Raw genomic sequence first — 18,339 nt, 5'->3', positions numbered from 1 at the left:
CACTTGAGCAGGAAGGTGGTGCGGCGGTCCTTCGTGGGCAAATTCTGTCATGAAACTTTGTCATCAAAGTCTGGCATTCTCTGGAATTATGGTGCTTTCAAGACAACTGGGAACTCGGAAAAAAAACGAGGTCGAATCATAACCTTAGTGATCTTCAGGTCGGAGCTCTAGAAAGAGGCCCGAGTTCCGAGTTGGATGACCGTTCAAAACTTATTTTCCCAGTGAGGAGCTTGTTTTCTTGCGAGTTCCCAGTAGTCTTGAACTCACTGTAGCTCAGTTGGTAGAGCATGGCGCTTGCAACGCCAGGGTTGTGGGTTCGATTCCCACGGGGTCCAGTATGAAAAATGTATGCACTCACTAACTGTGAGTCGCTCTGGATAAGAGCGTCTACTAAATGACTAAAAAATGTAAAAAATAAAATCATTATCAGTCCAATCAAAGCTACTTTAGATATATACTACCGATCAAAGGTTTTAGAACACCTACTCATTCAAAGGTTTTTCTGTATTTTTACTATTTTCTACTCTGTAGAATAATTTGGAAGACATCAAAACTATGAAATAACACATATGGAATCATGTAGTAACAAAAAAGTGTTAAACAAATCAAAATATATTTTATATTTCAGATTGCCAAGAGTGTGCAATGCTGTCATCAAGGCAAAGGGTGGCTATTTGAAGAATATAAAATGTAAAGTATATTTTGATTTGTTTAACACTTTTTTGGTTACTACATGATTCTATATGTGTTATTTCATAGTTGTGATGTCTTCACTATTATTCTACAATGTAGAAAATAGTAAAAAAATAAAGAAGAACCCTTGAATGAGTAGGTGTTCTAAAACTTTTGACCTGTGGTATATACATTTTTTATTATTATTCAACCTTTATTTAACTGGGCATGTCAGTTAAGAACAAATTCTTATTTACAATGACGGCCGCGCTATGGGACTCCCAATCACGGCCTGATTGTGATACAGCCTGGAATCGAACCAGGGTCTGTAGTGACGCCTCTAGCACTGAGACAAAGTTCCTTAGACCGCTGTTCCACTCGGGAGCCTATATAACATGATTTGATGTCATTTTATCTGTGGCCAATGACCTTGAGCCTTCTTGGATGGGCACTTCTAATGTAACTCTATGGCAGCACCCAAGGGGCTTGACTTTTCTACCCTTAGACTTGGCGGTGACCTAGTGTCCCCATGAGTGACAGAACACTGAGCCAATCACGGCGCAACTAGAGAACATTACCAACCCCTACACTCCAAATTTTCGCTGGCTGCCCCAACACCACAGAAAGCACTGAGCTATTCTAAAACAACTGATATGTGAATCCATCCATTTTAAAGCATTGGGGTAGAAATTACATTCAGCTAGTTTAGAGAGTAGAATTCTGTGATTTACAGAATCAAATGCTTTTTGCGAATCTAAAAACACACATCCTACCACTCCCTCTTTGTCAAGTTTAAATTTAACCTTCTCTAAAAAATAGCAGTTTGCTGACTCAGTAGAATGATTAGCTCTGAAGCCAAATTGCATGGGGTGTAATGAGAAATCACTAGTATTCAAGTGATCAGTCAATTGTTCAGCAACTACCCTCTCTCCAGCCTTTGAAATGATTGGCAAAATACTTATAGGTCTATAATTATTGACCATAAAACAATCAGCAGACTTAAATATGGGGGTAACAACAGCTGACTTCATTTCCTTTGGGAATTGATGGGTAACTTAATCAAATCTGTTATTGGCAGGGGCGCAACTTTCACTGGTGACGGGGGACATTGGAGTGTTTATCCGACTGGATAAAAATATTAACAAAATAAATGTTAAAACAATATGTCACCCCCACTTCTAAAACCAAAGTTGCACCCCTGGTTATTGGTGATGTTAAAATATCTTTATGTGTTTTAAAGAACACATTATCAAAACCATAGACATCTTTGGCTTTAGAAGTTTTCAAGTTGCTTAAGATTTTATTTACTTTCACCTCAGTAGTTTGAGTCGTATCAGACATGTTGAGGGAGTCATCGCATTGGGTGATACATAACTCGCTCACTGTAAACTTTTGCCCCAGATCTTGCACAGACTGAATAAAGAAATTGTTAAAAGTAGTGGCTATAGAGTAGCTAGCCTCGATTAATCTTCCATCAACTTTCAGTTTTATACCTCCCTTAAATTTGTCTTGCCTCTTGCCTGTTAAACTGTCTAGGTTTTTCCAAATTTGTTTACAATCACCTTTCGCCTCATTTATGATGTTAATGAAAGAGTTGGCTTTGAATTTAACTGTGAGATTACCTTGTTCCTCAGCCCTGTCACGGTGCTGTGTATAGGTGTGGTGTAGAATCAGGCGCAGGCAGCAGAGGGTCAGTCCAACAAGACTTTACTAAAGCACAAAAATAATCCAAAACAGCCCGGAGGCAAAAAGACGCACACAGGCGTAAATGCAAGCGCACACACAGGTGCGTAAACTCTCCTAACACAACAAGGAGTAAGCTAAGGAAAAATAGCGTACCGACACGGGTAGCGCAACCACGACACGAACAATTACACACAACACTAACCTAACAACAAGGAAACTAAATAGAGTGCTAAATGAGACCTAACACAAAACAGGTGTGACTAACAGACAAAACCAAACAAACACGAAACATAGAGCGGTGGCAGCTAGAACTCCGGAGACGACGACCGGCGAAACCTGCCCGAACAAGGAGGAGGAGCCGCCTCCGGCCTCGGGGACGACCAGGAGGACGCGGAGCAGGGCGCGTAGGATGACCACGATGGAATTCGGTCATCAGGGACGGATCCAGAATGTCCCTCCTTGGCACCCAGCACCGCTCCTCCGGACCGTACCCCTCCCACTCCACGAGATATTGGAGACCCCCCATCCGGCGTCTCGAATCCAGGATGGTCCGAACCGTGTACGCCGGAGCCCCCTCGATGTCCAACGGGGGCGGAGGAGTCTCCTCAATCTCAAAGTCCTGGAGTGGACCAGCTACTACCGGCCTGAGGAGAGACACATGGAACGAGGGGTTAATATTCTTGTAATCAATAGGTAGTTCTAACCTGTAACTCACCTCGTTCAATCTCCTCAGGACTTTAAAAGGCCCCACAAACCGCCGACCCAGCTTCCCGGCAGGGCAGGCGGAGGGGCAGGTTTCTGGTTGAGAGCCAGACTCGATCTCCAGGTGCGTACACTGGCCCCTCACTGCGGTGTAGGTCGGCGCTCGTCTTCTGTCGACGTATGGCACGCTGCAGATGGACGTGTGCAGCGTCCCACGTCTCCTCCGAGCGCCGCACCCACTCATCCACAGCGGGGGCCTCGATCTGGCTCTCATGCCATGGTGCCAGAACCGGCTGGTACCCTAATACACACTGAAAAGGGGTTAGTTGGGTGGAGGAGTGGCGGAGAGAGTTCTGTGCCATCTCGGCCCAGGGCACATATCTCGCCCACTCCTCCGGCCGGCCCTGACAATATGACCTCAGAAACCTACCCACATCCTGGTTGACTCGTTCAACCTGCCCATTACTCTCCGGGTGGTAACCCGAGGTAAGGCTCACCGAGACCCCCAAACGTTCCATAAATGCTCTCCAGACTCTGGAGGTAAACTGGGGGCCTCGATCGGACACTATATCCTCGGGCACCCCGTAATGCCGGAAGACGTGAGTAAATAGAGCCTCAGCGGTCTGTAGGGCCGTAGGAAGACCCGGCATGGGAAGGAGACGACAGGCCTTCGAGAACCGATCCACAACGACCAGGATGGTGGTATTCCCCTGTGAGGAGGGAAGATCGGTAACAAAATCCACCGAGAGGTGAGACCAGGGTCGTTGTGGAACGGGCAGGGGCTGTAATTTACCCCTGGGCAAGTGTCTGGGCGCCTTACACTGGGCACACACTGAGCAGGAGGAGACATAAACCCTCACATCCCTGGCTAACGTTGGCCACCAGTACTTCGTACTAAGGCAGTGCACTGTCCGGCCAATACCCAGATGTCCAGAGGAGGGGGACGTGTGAGCCCAATAAATCAGCCGATCCCGGACCTCGAGCGGGACGTACACCCGACCCACCGGACACTGTGGAGGACTAGGCTCGGTGCGTAACGCCCGCTCGATCTCCGCATCGACCTCCCACACCACCGGTGCCACCAGACAAGACTCCGGTAGTATGGGAATGGACTCCACGCACCTCTCCTCCGTGTCATACCGACGGGACAGAGCATCTGCCTTCCCGTTCTGGGACCCAGGGATGTAAGTGATCTTGAACACAAACCGGGCGAGAAACATAGTCCATCGAGCCTGGCGAGGATTCAGTCTCCTAGCTGCCCGAATGTATTCCAGGTTACGATGGTCGGTCAGAATGAGGAAAGGGTGCTGAGCCCCCTCAAGCCAATGCCTCCACACCTTTAGGGCCTGTACTACGGCTAACAGCTCCCTGTCCCCTACGTCATAATTCCGCTCCGCCGGACTGAGCTTCTTAGAATAAAAAGCACAGGGGCGGAGCTTAGGTGGTGTACCGGATCGTTGAGAAAGAACTGCCCCGATACCGGCCTCAGACGCGTCCACCTCAACTTGGAAGGGTAAAGTGGGATCCGGGTGCGCCAACACCGGAGCCGAGGTAAACAGGTCCTTCAGTCTCCCAAAGGCCCTGTCCGCCTCAGCTGACCACTGCAAGCGCACCGGACCCCCCTTCAGAAGAGACGTTATGGGAGCTGCCACCTGTCCAAAACCCCCGATAAACCTCCGGTAGTAATTCGCAAAACCCAAGAACCGCTGCACCTCTTTAACCGTAGTTGGGGTTTGCCAATTACGCACGGCGGACACTCGGTCCACCTCCATTCTCACCCCTGACGCAGACAACTGGTAACCCAAAAAGGACACTGACTCCTGGAAGAACAGACATTTCTCAGCTTTGACATACAGGTCATGCTCCAACAGTCTCCTCAATACCCTGCGCACCAGGGCTACATGCTCGGCCCGAGTAGCACTGTACACAATAATATCATCTATGTACACCACTACTCCCTGCGCCTGCATGTCCCGGAAAAGTTTGTCTACAAACGATTGGAAGACTGATGGAGCATTCATTAACCCATATGGCATGACGAGATACTCGTAATGGCCGGAGGTAGTACTAAATGCTGTCTTCCACTCATCGCCCTCCCTAATGCGCACCAAGTTATATGCGCTCCTGAGATCCAATTTTGTGAAGAACCTTGCCCCGTGTAAGGACTCCGTCATGGTCCCAATCAGAGGAAGTGGATAGCTGTACTTCACTGTCACCTGATTGAGACCGCGGTAATCAATACACGGACGCAAACCTCCATCCTTTTTCTTCACGAAAAGAAGCTCGAGGACGCGGGAGAAGTGGAGGCCCGTATGTATCCCTGTCTCAGAGACTCGGCAATGTAAGTCTCCATTGCCTTTTTCTCCTCCTGTGACAAAGGATACACATGGCTCCGCGGAAGCGCTGCTCCTGTCTGGAGGTCTATCGCACAATCCCCTTGTCTATGAGGTGGCAACTGTGCCGCTCTGGTCTTACTGAACACGAGCGCCAAATCCTCATACTCAGGAGGAATGTGCAGTGCTGGCATCTGGTTCGGACTCTCCACCGAGGTCGCCCCTACGGAAACACCCAGACATAACCCCTCACACTGAGCAGACCACCCTTTAAGAGCCTTCTCTCGCCACGAAATAGTAGGATCATGGGTCATCAACCAGGGAAGCCCCAGTACCACCGGATACGCAGGAGAGTCGATCAGATAGAGTTGAATCGTCTCCTCATGACCCCCCTGCGTCATCATCCTAAGTGGCGCTGTGACCTCCCCAATTAACCCAGATCCTAACGGACGACTATCTAGGGCATGTACAGGAAAGGGTTTTTCGACTTGTAGGAGGGGAATCCCTAACTTAACACAGAATCTCCGGTCTACAAAATTCCCAGCTGCGCCTGAATCGACTAGCGCCTTATGCTGGGACCGAGGTGCAACCTGTGGGAAACAAACAGGTAAGGTAATGTGTACGACAGAAAGCTCTGGGTAAGTAGGGCGCCTACTCACCTGGGTGGACTCCCCACTGTATGACCTGCTCTCTCCCTCACCAGGGGACCCTCCCCAGCACCTAGCCGCGGTGTGCCCTCCGCGCCCACACTTGGTGCAGGAGACTGCCCCCCTCGGGCTCCTACCTATTCTCCCTCTAGCGCCAGCACCTCCAAGCTCCATCGGACACTGCTCGGAGGCGCTGGAGGGTGGAATGGGGGGCCCCCACCTGGGACGTCCGCGGGTCGCCAGCAGGTTGTCCAGTCGAATGGCCATGTCCACCAGCTGGTCAAATGTTAGTGTAGTGTCCCTGCAGGCTAACTCCCTGCGGACGTCCTCCCGAAGGCTACATCTGAAGTGGTCTATGAGGGCCCTCTCATTCCACCCCGCATCAGCCGCTAGAGTCCGGAACTCCAGCGCAAACGCCTGAGCGCTCCTCATCCCCTGTCGTAGGTGGAATAGACGTTCCCCCGCCGCTCTCCCCTCTGGTGGATGGTCGAAGACCGCACGGAAGCGACGGGAGAACTCCGCATAGGTGACTGTGGCTGCGTCTATTCCCCTCCATTCGGCGTTGGCCCACTCCAACGCCTTGCCGGTGAGACAGGAGATGAGGGCGGAAACGCTCTCGTATCCCGAGGGCGCCGGGTGTATGGTGGCAATGTAGAGCTCCACTTGTAAGAGGAACCCCTGACACCCGGCAGCGGTGCCGTCGTACGCCCTCGGGAGCGAGAGCCGAATCCCACTGGGTTCCGGTCGATGGACGGGCTGGCTGTCCGGTGGTGATGGTGCGATAGGTGGGGCTGTGGGAACCCCGCTGGTCTCCCATCGTCGAAGGGTGTCCATGACGCCCTCCAAGGCGTGCCCGATTCGGTTGATCCGGTGCTCTTGACCAAGGAGACGCTCCTCCATGGGGTCGACGGGTGCTCCTGCTGATTCCATTAAATGGTGTGTAATTCTGTCACGGTGCTGTGTATAGGTGTGGTGTAGAATCAGGCGCAGGCAGCAGAGGGTCAGTCCAACAAGACTTTACTAAAGCACAAAAATAATCCAAAACAGCCCGGAGGCAAAAAGACGCACACAGGCGTAAATGCAAGCGCACACACAGGTGCGTAAACTCTCCTAACACAACAAGGAGTAAGCTAAGGAAAAATAGCGTACCGACACGGGTAGCGCAACCACGACACGAACAATTACACACAACACTAACCTAACAACAAGGAAACTAAATAGAGTGCTAAATGAGACCTAACACAAAACAGGTGTGACTAACAGACAAAACCAAACAAACACGAAACATAGAGCGGTGGCAGCTAGAACTCCGGAGACGACGACCGGCGAAACCTGCCCGAACAAGGAGGAGGAGCCGCCTTGGCCGAAACCGTGACAAGCCCTCTGAATATCATTCTGTCACCAATGTAGTCCAGTCTTGGCCTTTCTTTAGTGCAGCATCTGTTTTTTTAATTAACTGCCATAGGGTGTCATTTAACCAAGGTAGGCTATTATTTCTCTTTTTCTTACATTGTTTTAGTATAATATGTTTTTAAATTAGTGAGAGTTGTTTTTATTATATCACAATTATTCTCTAGGGGGATTGTATCATTTGAATATAGACAACATGCCTACCACCTTCAAGATGCAAAATATGTTTTATTGTGAAACAAACAAGAAATAAGACCAAAAAAATTAAAACCTGCGTGCATAATTATTCACCCCCCAAAATCAATACTTTGTAGAGCCACCTTTTGCAGCAATTACAGCTGCAAGTCTCTTGGGGTATGTTTCTATAAGCTTGACACATCTAGCCGCTGGGATTTTTGCCCATTCTTCAAGGCAAAACTGCTTCAGCTCCTTCAAGTTGGATGGGTTCCGCTGGTGTACAGCAATCTTTAAGTCATACCACAGATTCTCAATTGGATTGAGGTCTGGGCTTTGACTAGGCCATTCCAAGACATTTCCCCTTAAACCACTCAAGTGTTGCTTTAGCAGTATGCTTAAGGTCATTGTCCTGCTGGAAGGTGAACATCTGTCCCAGTCTCAAATCTCAAAGCTAGCAAGTAGTAGCTGGCAGGCACATTGAGCAGCAAGGCCACAATCAGCTTATCAAGTCACTGAGTGGTGACGTGTGTGCTTCGGTGCAGTTTAGTTTTTTGCAACTTTCTCACTATCTATTACCAGAGTGTGCATCTGTCTGGCAGTGTTTCATAGGGAACAAAACATGTTGCGGGGGGACACAAGACGCTGGCGAATGGATTTTGGAATACTGACAAGTTGCAGTTGGGATACAAGTGACTATTGTGCTCTTTTGTGTTTTTATTTGCGCTTATCCAAACTTTTTTTGTACATAATGTTTCCGCCATTGTTTCCTATGACCGAAAATAGCTTCTGGACATCAGAACAGCTATCACTAACCTCGATTTGGATGAGGACTTCTACTTCAATGAGTCGGAGGCGAAGGACATATTGATTATCCCGGACTAGGCCCAAATGTCGACACTCATAGAAGGAGGAGGCGGCGCTATAGACGCCAGCATGCGGGATACCATGATGAGACTACGTTGGAGAGTGGATAAACCGTCTCTGCCCTCAGTTCTATTGGCGTACGTGCAATCACTGGAGAATAAACTGGACGAGCTCCGTTTGAGACTATGCTATTAATGTGATCTGAAGAACTGTAATATCCTATGTTTCTCCTATTTTTCTCTGAATTGTGGCTGAACAAGGACATGGAAAATATAAATCTAGCTGGTTTTTCTATACATCTGCAGGACAGAATGGCAGCGTCGGGGAAGCTCAGGGGAGGGGGTGTGTTTCTCTTTGCTGGCAACAGCTGGTGCACGATCTCTAATATTAAGGAAGTCTCGAGGTTCTGCTCGCCTGAGTTACAATAACTCATGATAAGCTGTAGACCATACTATTTTCCAAGAGAGTTTTCATCTATATATTCGTAGCTGTCTATTTACCACCACAAACCGATGCTGGCATAAGACCACACACAGTGAGCTGTATAGGACCATAAGCAAACAAAAAATGCTCACCCAGAGGAGGCGCTCCTAGTGGCCGGTGATTTTAATGCAGGATAACTGAAATCCGTTTGACCTAATTTATACATTTACATTACATTTACGTCATTTAGCAGACGCTCTTATCCAGAGCGACTTACAAATTGGTGCATTCACCTTATAGCCAGTGGGATAACCACTTTACAATTATTATTACTTTTTTTTTGGGGGGTTAGAAGGATTACTTTATCCTATCCCAGGTGTTCCTTAAAGAGGTGGGGTTTCAAATGTCTCCGGAAGGTGGTGAGTGACTCTGCTGTCCTGGCGTCGTGAGGGAGCTTGTTCCACCATTGGGGTGCCAGAGCAGCGAACAGTTTTGACTGGGCTGAGCGGGAACTGTGCTTCAGCATAGGTAGGGGAGCCAGCAGGCCAGAGGTGGATGAACGCAATGCCCTCGTTTGGGTGTAGGGACTGATCAGAGCCTGAAGGTACGGAGGTGCCGTTCCCCTCACAGCTCCGTAGGCAAGCACCATGGTCTTGTAGCAGATGCGAGCTTCAACTGGAAGCCAGTGTAGTGTGCGGAGGAGTGAGGTGACATGAGAGAACTTGGGAAGGTTGAACACCAGACGGGCTGCGGCATTCTGGATGAGTTGTAGGGGTTTAATGGCACAGGCAGGGAGCCCAGCCAACAGCGAGTTGCAGTAATCCAGACGGGAGATGACAAGTGCCTGGATTAGGACCTGTGCCGCTTCCTGTGTAAGGCAGGGTCGTACTCTCCGAATGTTGTAGAGCATGAACCTATAGGATCGGGTCACTGCCTTGATGTTAGCGGAGAACGACAGGGTGTTGTCCAGGGTCACGCCAAGGCTCTTCGCATTCTGGGAGGAGGACACAACGGAGTTGTCAACCGTGATGGCGAGATCATGGAACGGGCAGTCCTTCCTCGGGAGGAAGAGCAGCTCCGTCTTGCCAATGTTCAGCTTGAGGTGGTGATCCGTCATCCACACTGATATGTCTGCCAGACATGCAGAGATGTGATTCGCCACCTGGTTATCAGAAGGGGGAAAGGAGAAGATTAGTTGTGTGTCGTCTGCGTAGCAATGATAGGAGAGGCCATGTGAGGATATGACAGAGCCAAGTGACTTGGTGTATAGCGAGAATAGGAGAGGGCCTAGAACTGAGCCCTGGGGGACACCAGTGGTGAGAGCACGTGGTGCGGAGACAGCTTCTCGCCACGCCACTTGGTAGGAGCGACCGGTCAGGTAGGACGCAATCCAAGAGTGAGCCGCACCGGAGATGCCCAGCTCGGAGAGGGTGGAGAGGAGGATCTGATGGTTCACAGTATCAAAGGCAGCAGACAGGTCTAGAAGGACAAGAGCAGAGGAGAAAGAGTTAGCTTTAGCAGTGCGGAGAGCCTCCGTGACACAGACAAGAGCAGTCTCAGTTGAATGACCAGTCTTGAAACCTGACTGGTTTGGATCAAGAAGGTCATTCTGAGAGAGATAGCAAGAGAGTTGGCTAAAGACGGCACGCTCAATAGTTTTGGAGAGAAAAGAAAGAAGGGATAATGGTCTGTAGTTGTTGACATTAGAGGGATCGAGTGTTGGTTTTTTGAGAAGGGGTGCAACTCTCGCTCTCTTGAAGATGGAAGGGACATAGCCAGCGGTCAAGCATGAGTTGATCAGCGAGGTGAGGTAAGGGAGAAGGTCACCGGAGATGGTCTGGAGAAGAGAGGAGGGGATAGGGTCAAGCGGGCAGGTTGTTGGGCGGCCGGCCGTCACAAGTCGCAAGATTTTATCTGGAGAGAGAGGGGAGAAAGAAGTCAAAGCATAGGGTAGGGCAATGTGAGCAGGACCGGCAGTGTCATTTGACTTAACAAACGAGGATCGGATGTCGTCAACCTTCTTTTCAAAATGGTTGACGAAGTCATCCACAGAGAGGGAGGAGGGGGGGGGGGGGAGGAGGATTCAGCAGGGAGGAGAAGGTGGCAAAGAGCTTCCTAGGGTTAGAGGCAGATGCTTGGAATTTAGAGTGGTAGAAAGTGGCCTTAGCAGCAGAAACAGATGAAGAAAATGTAGAGAGGAGGGAGTGAAAAGAAGCCAGGTCCGCAGGGAGTCTAGTTTTCCTCCATTTCCGCTCGGCTGCCCGGAGCCCTGTTCTGTGAGCTCGCAATGAGTCATCAAGCCACGGAGCTGGAGGGGAGGACCGAGCCGGCCGGGAGGATAGGGGACATAGAGAGTCAAAGGATGCAGAAAGGGAGGAGAGGAGGGTTGAGGAGGCAGAATCAGGAGATTGGAGGGAGGAAGGGTTGAGCAGAGGGAAGAGATGATAGGATGGAAGAGGAGAGAGTAGCGGGAGAGAGAGAGCGAAGGTTGCGACGGCGCATTACCATCTGAGTAGGGGCAGAGTGAGTAGTGTTGGAGGAGAGCGAGAGAGAAAAGGATACAAAGTAGTGGTCGGAGACATGGAGGGGTGTTGCAGTGAGATTAGTAGAAGAACAGCATCTAGTAAAGATGAGGTCAAGCGTATTGCCTGCCTTATGAGTAGGGGGGGATGGTGAGAGGGTGAGGTCAAAAGAGGAGAGGAGTGGAAAGAAGGAGGCAGAGAGAAATGAGTCAAAGGTAGACGTAGGGAGGTTGAAGTCCTCCAGAACTGTGAGGGGTGGGCCATCCTCAGGAAAGGAACTTATCAAGGCGTCAAGCTCATTGATGAACTCTCCAAGGGAACCTGGAGGGCGATAGATGACAAGGATATTAAGCTTAAATGGGCTAGTGACTGTGACAGCATGGAATTCAAATGAGGAGATAGGCAGATGGGTCAGGGGAAAAATAGAGAATGTCCATTTGGGAGAGATGAGGATTCCTGTGCCACCACCCCGCTGACCAGATGCTCTCGGGGTATGCGAGAACACATAGTCAGACGAGGAGGGAGCAGTAGGATTAGCAGTGTTTTCAGTGGTAATCCATGTTTCCGTCAGCGCCAAGAAGTCGAGGGACTGGAGGGTAGCATAGGCTGAGATTAACTCTGCCTTGTTGGCAGCAGAACGGCAGTTCCAGAGGCTGCCTGAGACCTGGAACTCCACGTGGGTGGTGCGTGCAGGGACCACCAGGTTAGAGAGGCAGCAGCCACGCGGTGTGAGGTGTTTGTATAGCCTGTGCGGAGAGGAGAGAACAGGGATAGACAGAGGCATAGTTGACAGGCTGCAGAAAATGGCTACAATAATGCAAAGGAGATCGGAATGAAATGAACTAAACATCTGGGAAAGGAGAGAGCGGGGCCTCCCTCACCACAACACCCAAATATAACTCTCCCAACTTCCACCTCAGAAACTATAATTGTTGTAAACTACAGCGGTTCAATGTTTTCTAGGAATAGACTAACTTAGTTTATTCAGCTAGCTAACTAGGTACAGTATTCTTCCGTGAAAATCGTCCAGGGCACCTAGTCATAAGACGCCACAGCCAGCTAGCATGCCGGACTCCAACAACACGGTTTAGCACCAATACTCGGCCACAACAAACCACCAGTGTGTCAACACGCCAAGCAGATCGTTCGTGTCGGTGTCTAACGTTGTGGGTTAGTCCCGACAGCTTGAGCGAGTCCGTCGTCAACTTATTCAGCCAGTTAGTTAGCTAGAATAGTTAGCATACTAGCTAGCCATTGCTTTCAGACAAAGAAGAAACCCCTCCTTTCACGGCACGAACACACAGAGAGAGCCAAACTAACGTTAACTAGTCACCCATGTCCCGAATTCCTTGAACGACTCTAGCTACCAATATGTAAAAATAAAACACAAATGTAGGTTATGACTTACCCCTAGCAGCTACTGTTAGCTAGCCAAGTGCAAAGCTAGCCACTGAATTGACTCAGCCAGTTTGCGTCTGTTCGCTAGGTCATTCCAGCTATTGTTTACTAGTTGCTCTCCAGATAGCAACAAGCTAGCTAAATTTCAAGCACAGTAGCCACTTACTACCTAATGTTAACGGTTCAGACAATGAGGTTAGAAAACAGCTGAATGGTAGGCAATTATTGTAATTATTGTAGGCACAAGATTTCAGCGTAAATTGACAGACATCTGCAGGCATCTGGAGAACAACGGACTCAAAATAATATGTTGTTGTTATACCTGTATATCATGTGCAACTAGAGTCAAAAAAACTTTAGATCATCTTTACTCCACACACAGAGACCCATACAAAGCTCTCCCTCGCCCTCCATTTGGCAAATCTGACCATCTCTATCCTCCTGATTGCTGCTTACAAGCAAAAACTCAAACAGGAAGTACCAGTGACGCTCTCAAGTGGTCAGAGGAAGCAGATGCTAAGCTACAGGACTGTTTCACTAGCACAGACTGGAATATGTTCCGGGATTCATCCAATGACATTGAGGAATTTACATCAGTCACCAGCTTCATTAATAAGTGCATCAACGACGTCGTCCCCACAGGGTCCGTATGTACATATCCCAACCAGAATCCATGGATTACAGGCAACATCGTACTTGAGCTAAAGGAGTGAAACACTAATCCGTACGCTCATAAGAAATCCCGCTACGCCCTCTGACGAACCAACAAAGAGGCAAAATGTCAATACAGGACCAAGATCGAATCTTACAACACCAGCTCTGATGTTCTTCGGATGTTGCAGGGCTTGCAAACTATCATGGATTACAAAGGGAAACCCAGCCGCGAGCTGTCCAGTGATGCGAGCCTAGTAGACGAGCTAAATACCTTCTATGCTCGCTTCGAAGAAAGCAACACTGAACCATAAATGAGAGCACCAGTTGTTCCGGACGCATGCGAGCACGCCCCCATTCATATTGATGGGGCTGTAGTGGAGTGGGTCGAGAGCTTCATGTTCCTCGGTGTCCACATCACTAAGGACCCATCATGGTCCAAACACAATCGTAAAAAGGGCACGACAGTGCCTATTCCCCCTCAGGAGGCTGAAAAGATGGTAGTGTGTGCGGCCCAGTACATCACTGGGGCCAAACTTCCTGCCATCCAGGACCTATATACTAGGTGGTGTCAGGGGAAGGCCCTAAAAATTGTCAAAGACTCCAGCCACCCAAGTCATAGACTGCTCTCTCTGCTACCGCATGTCAAGCAGTGCCGGAGCGCCTAGTCTGGGACCAAAAGGCTCCTGAACAGCTTCTACCCCTAAGTCATAAGACTGCTGAACAGTTTGCATTGCCCCCCTTTTTTTTTGCACTGACCTTCTTGCAATGGCTCTATGCACACTCACTGGACTCTACCCACACACTCACACATGCTACAATAACACTTTAACACACATACAGTCACACACACTTACACACTACATACGCTCACACACACAAAACACAAAACACACACATGCATATTGTCTCACTGTCTGGAGGTTCTGGCTTCTATAATTGGATAGAGCAGGATTCCCCAATTGGTAGCCCGTGGGCCGAATTTGGCCTGCTGGAGGTTTTATTTGGCCCCCAAAGTTTTCTGAGCAAAAAACATATAAAACACTTTTTTTAAAGACTGTAAAAACACCAGGAAATCAGCTCCAATTGATTTTTATTTAAGAAATCTGTCCTCAAGTATTCCCACATATAATAGAGAGACACGTGTGATCATATACAAATGTAAGCAATGTTTGAAATGATTATGTTTTAGTCAAACATTATATCTGTTTGTGCTTCTTGTGGTCAATTTGCAGTCTACGAATTATTTGTAATTATGCTCCGCCCCGCGACCATCCGCTCAAGGAAAGAATCGGCATGCGACTGCTTTTAGTTGATGATCCCTGGGATAGAGCGTGCACAGCTGATAGAGCGCAATCAGCACAGCTGCTTCTCTCGTGTTAGTGGGCACTGGGCAAGTGGGCATAATCGTAATCCATACCCAACCCTCCAGTAAGTCGTGACGAACTCACTAACAAAACTGACTTTATGACCAAAATTATCCTATTCACACTTTTAACACTAGAATTAATGTTTCTGACTCATATTGATGCCACATAGGCCATTTAAAACCAGAGAAGTTGGTTTTAAGGGGTAGTTGACCTTTAAAAGGTCCAATGTAGCCGTTTTATCTCAATATCAAATCATTTCTAAGGAACAATTAAGTACCTTACTGTGATTGTTTTCAATTAAAATTGTCAAAAAATATATACATTGCTTCTTAGCAAAGACCAATTTCTCAAACTTTTTTTTTTGCTAGTACTGTCAGGGAGTAGGGAGGGGAAAACTGCAAACTAGCTGCTATTGGCAGAGAGGTTTGGAACTCTCTTTCTTATTGGTCTATTGACACATTTAATAGACCATCCGACCAAAACAGACTGACATTTCAGGCGGTCTTTTCAAACAGCTCTTACACTAAAAGGGCATTATCATAATTTTCACAATTTCACAGTATTATTCCAACCTCATTGTGTGGAAATATATATAAAACACAAGAAAATCACGGTTTTGACTGCACTGGTTCTTTAACGATTGACTGTTTAAAAACTGCAGGGTTTTTACACATATTTGTTGTACTTTTCATGTTTCAAAAATTGCATACAACTTTAGTGCACAAATGTAGAATAATTAATGTTCAGCAAATGTCTTATCTGGTGTAGTTCTGCTGCAGCAGGGTTCTCTTGCCTTCGTACTACTGCTGCATACTATCTCCCTCTTTCTGTCTCTCAGGGCCACTCCAGCTTCATCACCCATCTGGACTGGTCAGTGGACTCTCAGTACCTGGTGTCCAACTCAGGAGACTATGAGATACTCTATTGTAAGTATGGTCATGTTCAGTAAAGCATACTGTAGCAAACTGTTTTGCAACAGAAAATGAAAATCTGTGTTCTTATTGGAAAAGTTCAGGTAGCACCTCACCGTTTCAATCAGCTGTGTGTCATTCCAGGGATCCCGTCAGTTTGTAAACAGGTGGTGAGTGTGGAGACCACACGGGACATCCCCTGGGCCACCTCCACCTGCACTCTGGGTTTTAAAGTCTTTGGTGAGCAATGCAGCTGGATAATATATTTGCTGGACACATACTGTATAATGTCTCGTGGACAGATTAACATAACATAGGATGGTATCGTAGCGTCTGTCAACAGACCGTGGGATGCGACAACTAATGAGGAACTTTGTTCCCGGCGCACAGAATTTTTTTGTCACTTGTCATTTGGACTAATCACGATTTCGCAGGTGTTCACATCTTTCACATTTCTGAAGGAGAGGGGCCATTTGGCCCATACTTTGGCTGAGAGATTAATTTAAGGGGTGGAGACATTGTTCGTCTCGTTAGTACATCTCCCCCCAGAACCTAATCGAGCATAAAATGCAATTACGCAACATTTTTGTTCTGGGTTTCATACTGAATGACCAGATTACATACTGTATAACCATTCACTTTGAACATTTTGTGTAGGGTATAACATAATGAGATTGATACTGTAACTCTGGCCCTGATCCACAGGGTTATGGCCTGACGGCTCCGACGGGACTGACATCAACGCCGTCTCCAGATCCAATGAGAAGAGGCTGCTCGTCACAGGAGACGACTTTGGAAAAGTCCACCTTTTCCCATTCCCCTGCTCTCAATTCCGGGTAAGATTGAAAATCTATTGAATATATAGATGAGAAGAACCTGTGAAGATGTTGTGAGGCCATTGGTTGCAGTTTCATTGATTGATTGATTTTCTTCTTCTTCCAGGCTCCCAGTCATGTTTATGGCGGACACAGCAGTCATGTGACCAACGTGAAGTTCCTGTTTGACGATAGTTGCCTGGTTTCCACTGGGGGCAAGGACATGAGCGTCATGCAATGGCGAGTAGTGTGAGGCGGCCATTTTGGGGCAACAGACAGACAGTTTCTTTATGGATCAGGGTAGGGTGGGTAGGGGAAGGGTTGCGCTCCAGAGGCTTCCCTGTACAATGAGTTTAGGATGAAGTTGCCCCTAGATGCTGATCTTGGATCAGTTTTGTATTTCCCCCATTAATGGTTAAGGTTAGGATTTGGGGAGGGCTGATCCTAGATCTGTACCTAGAGTTGACTTCACTCCAGAGTAGAGCTTTTTGGTGGGTGGGTTGGGGACGAAGAGCATCGCAACAAAAGGATGATACAACAGGCAGTACCTTTTGTTTTGTTTTTTATTATTCCGTCTGTCTCCTTTATTTTGTATATTTCACAACTCAGGAAACCAGTAGAAAAGTAGGAGTTGAATTTCTTCCCTATGCCATAGCAATGGTAGCCACTCTGGCCTGCTAGAGATACCACTCCATCTTGGGAAGCGGGCAGCAGGAAGCTTAGTGGTTAAGAGCGCTGAGCTAGTGAGTGAAAAGTTGCTGGTTTGAATCCCCAAGCCGACTAGTTGAAAAATCTGTTGATGTGCTCTTGAGAAAGGCACTTATTGCTCTGGGTTAGATTGTCTGCAAAATGAAAGACAACAGAAGTTTTAATTTTGACAATGTGCATTTGATCTATACTGAAAGCACATGCATTTGGTTCAAACTGATACTGACAGAGAGTAAATGACCAATATTCCAATGATTACACTCTTTCATCATATGATGTGTATTTTATAATGAATACATCAGGTTTACCCCAGGCAATTTGTTACTAGGCCAAGTGCGGTTGAATAGATGTGAATTCTGTGAAGCTACATGGGAATATGAAGATATTAACTCTCTGCTGCCACTGTCTGGCTTCCTGAGGTATTGAATGGTGTCATAATGACTACTTCACTAATGCTCTGCAAAGTATATTACATGATAAAGTATCACACTGGCATTACAAAGAGCCCTTTAAAAACAAATGAATTATTATTTCAATGAATAATCAATGATTAGTTACACCTGTTGAAAAGCATCATTTCGGGACCCAAATGGCTGAAGTTGAACTACATTTCAAACATATTTGGATTACACTGTTATATATCTGCTGCCGATGTCACTTCCTTCCTGAGTCTACCTTATCTTCCTGTATAGTCCTCAAAATAGTTCTGTAAATAAGAGGTTTGTACTAATCAGACCATTGCACTGTAATTGCTTTCTCTCCAATACCCTTTTCACACTATAGTGCCGAACCAAACCGTACCGCGCTGACTCAATATATTATTTTCACATTGTCCTTTTCAGCACGGCTCCAGTAACTATGATGGAAGCGTAACTTGACTAGCTCAGTACAGCTTGTTTGGCTCGGTTCGGCTCAGTAGTGTGAAAAGCCCTAATGTGTGCTCCCCTATTGTGCACTGTTTACTACAGGCAAGTAACCACTACTCCAAGGCTTATTAAAGGCCCACTCTTGATATTTACAGCTGTTTTTGATTACTCCGAGGCTTAAAAT

The 18,339-nt window shown here is 47.6% G+C and overlaps 1 protein-coding gene across 5 annotated transcripts in view; it reads left to right on the top strand.

Annotated features, from left to right (window-relative positions):
* LOC121545161 (echinoderm microtubule-associated protein-like 1) overlaps positions 1-17,936 on the top strand; it is an 83,576-nt gene extending 65,640 nt beyond the window's left edge. For all 5 annotated transcript variants that reach the window (XM_045209226.1, XM_045209225.1, XM_041855604.2 and 2 more), the window contains 4 exons: positions 15,694-15,781; positions 15,911-16,006; positions 16,472-16,602; positions 16,709-17,936. In XM_045209226.1, coding sequence (XP_045065161.1) covers positions 15,694-15,781; positions 15,911-16,006; positions 16,472-16,602; positions 16,709-16,834 — 441 coding nt within the window. In that variant the 3' untranslated portion in view covers positions 16,835-17,936. The remainder of the gene's footprint in view (positions 1-15,693; positions 15,782-15,910; positions 16,007-16,471; positions 16,603-16,708) is intronic.
* The last annotated feature ends 403 nt before the right edge of the window (positions 17,937-18,339 follow it).

Source organism: Coregonus clupeaformis, chromosome 29 (genome assembly GCF_020615455.1).
Source record: "Coregonus clupeaformis isolate EN_2021a chromosome 29, ASM2061545v1, whole genome shotgun sequence".
In the NCBI taxonomy this organism is placed as follows: domain Eukaryota; kingdom Metazoa; phylum Chordata; class Actinopteri; order Salmoniformes; family Salmonidae; genus Coregonus; species Coregonus clupeaformis.
This window is presented reverse-complemented; position numbering and strand designations above follow the sequence as displayed.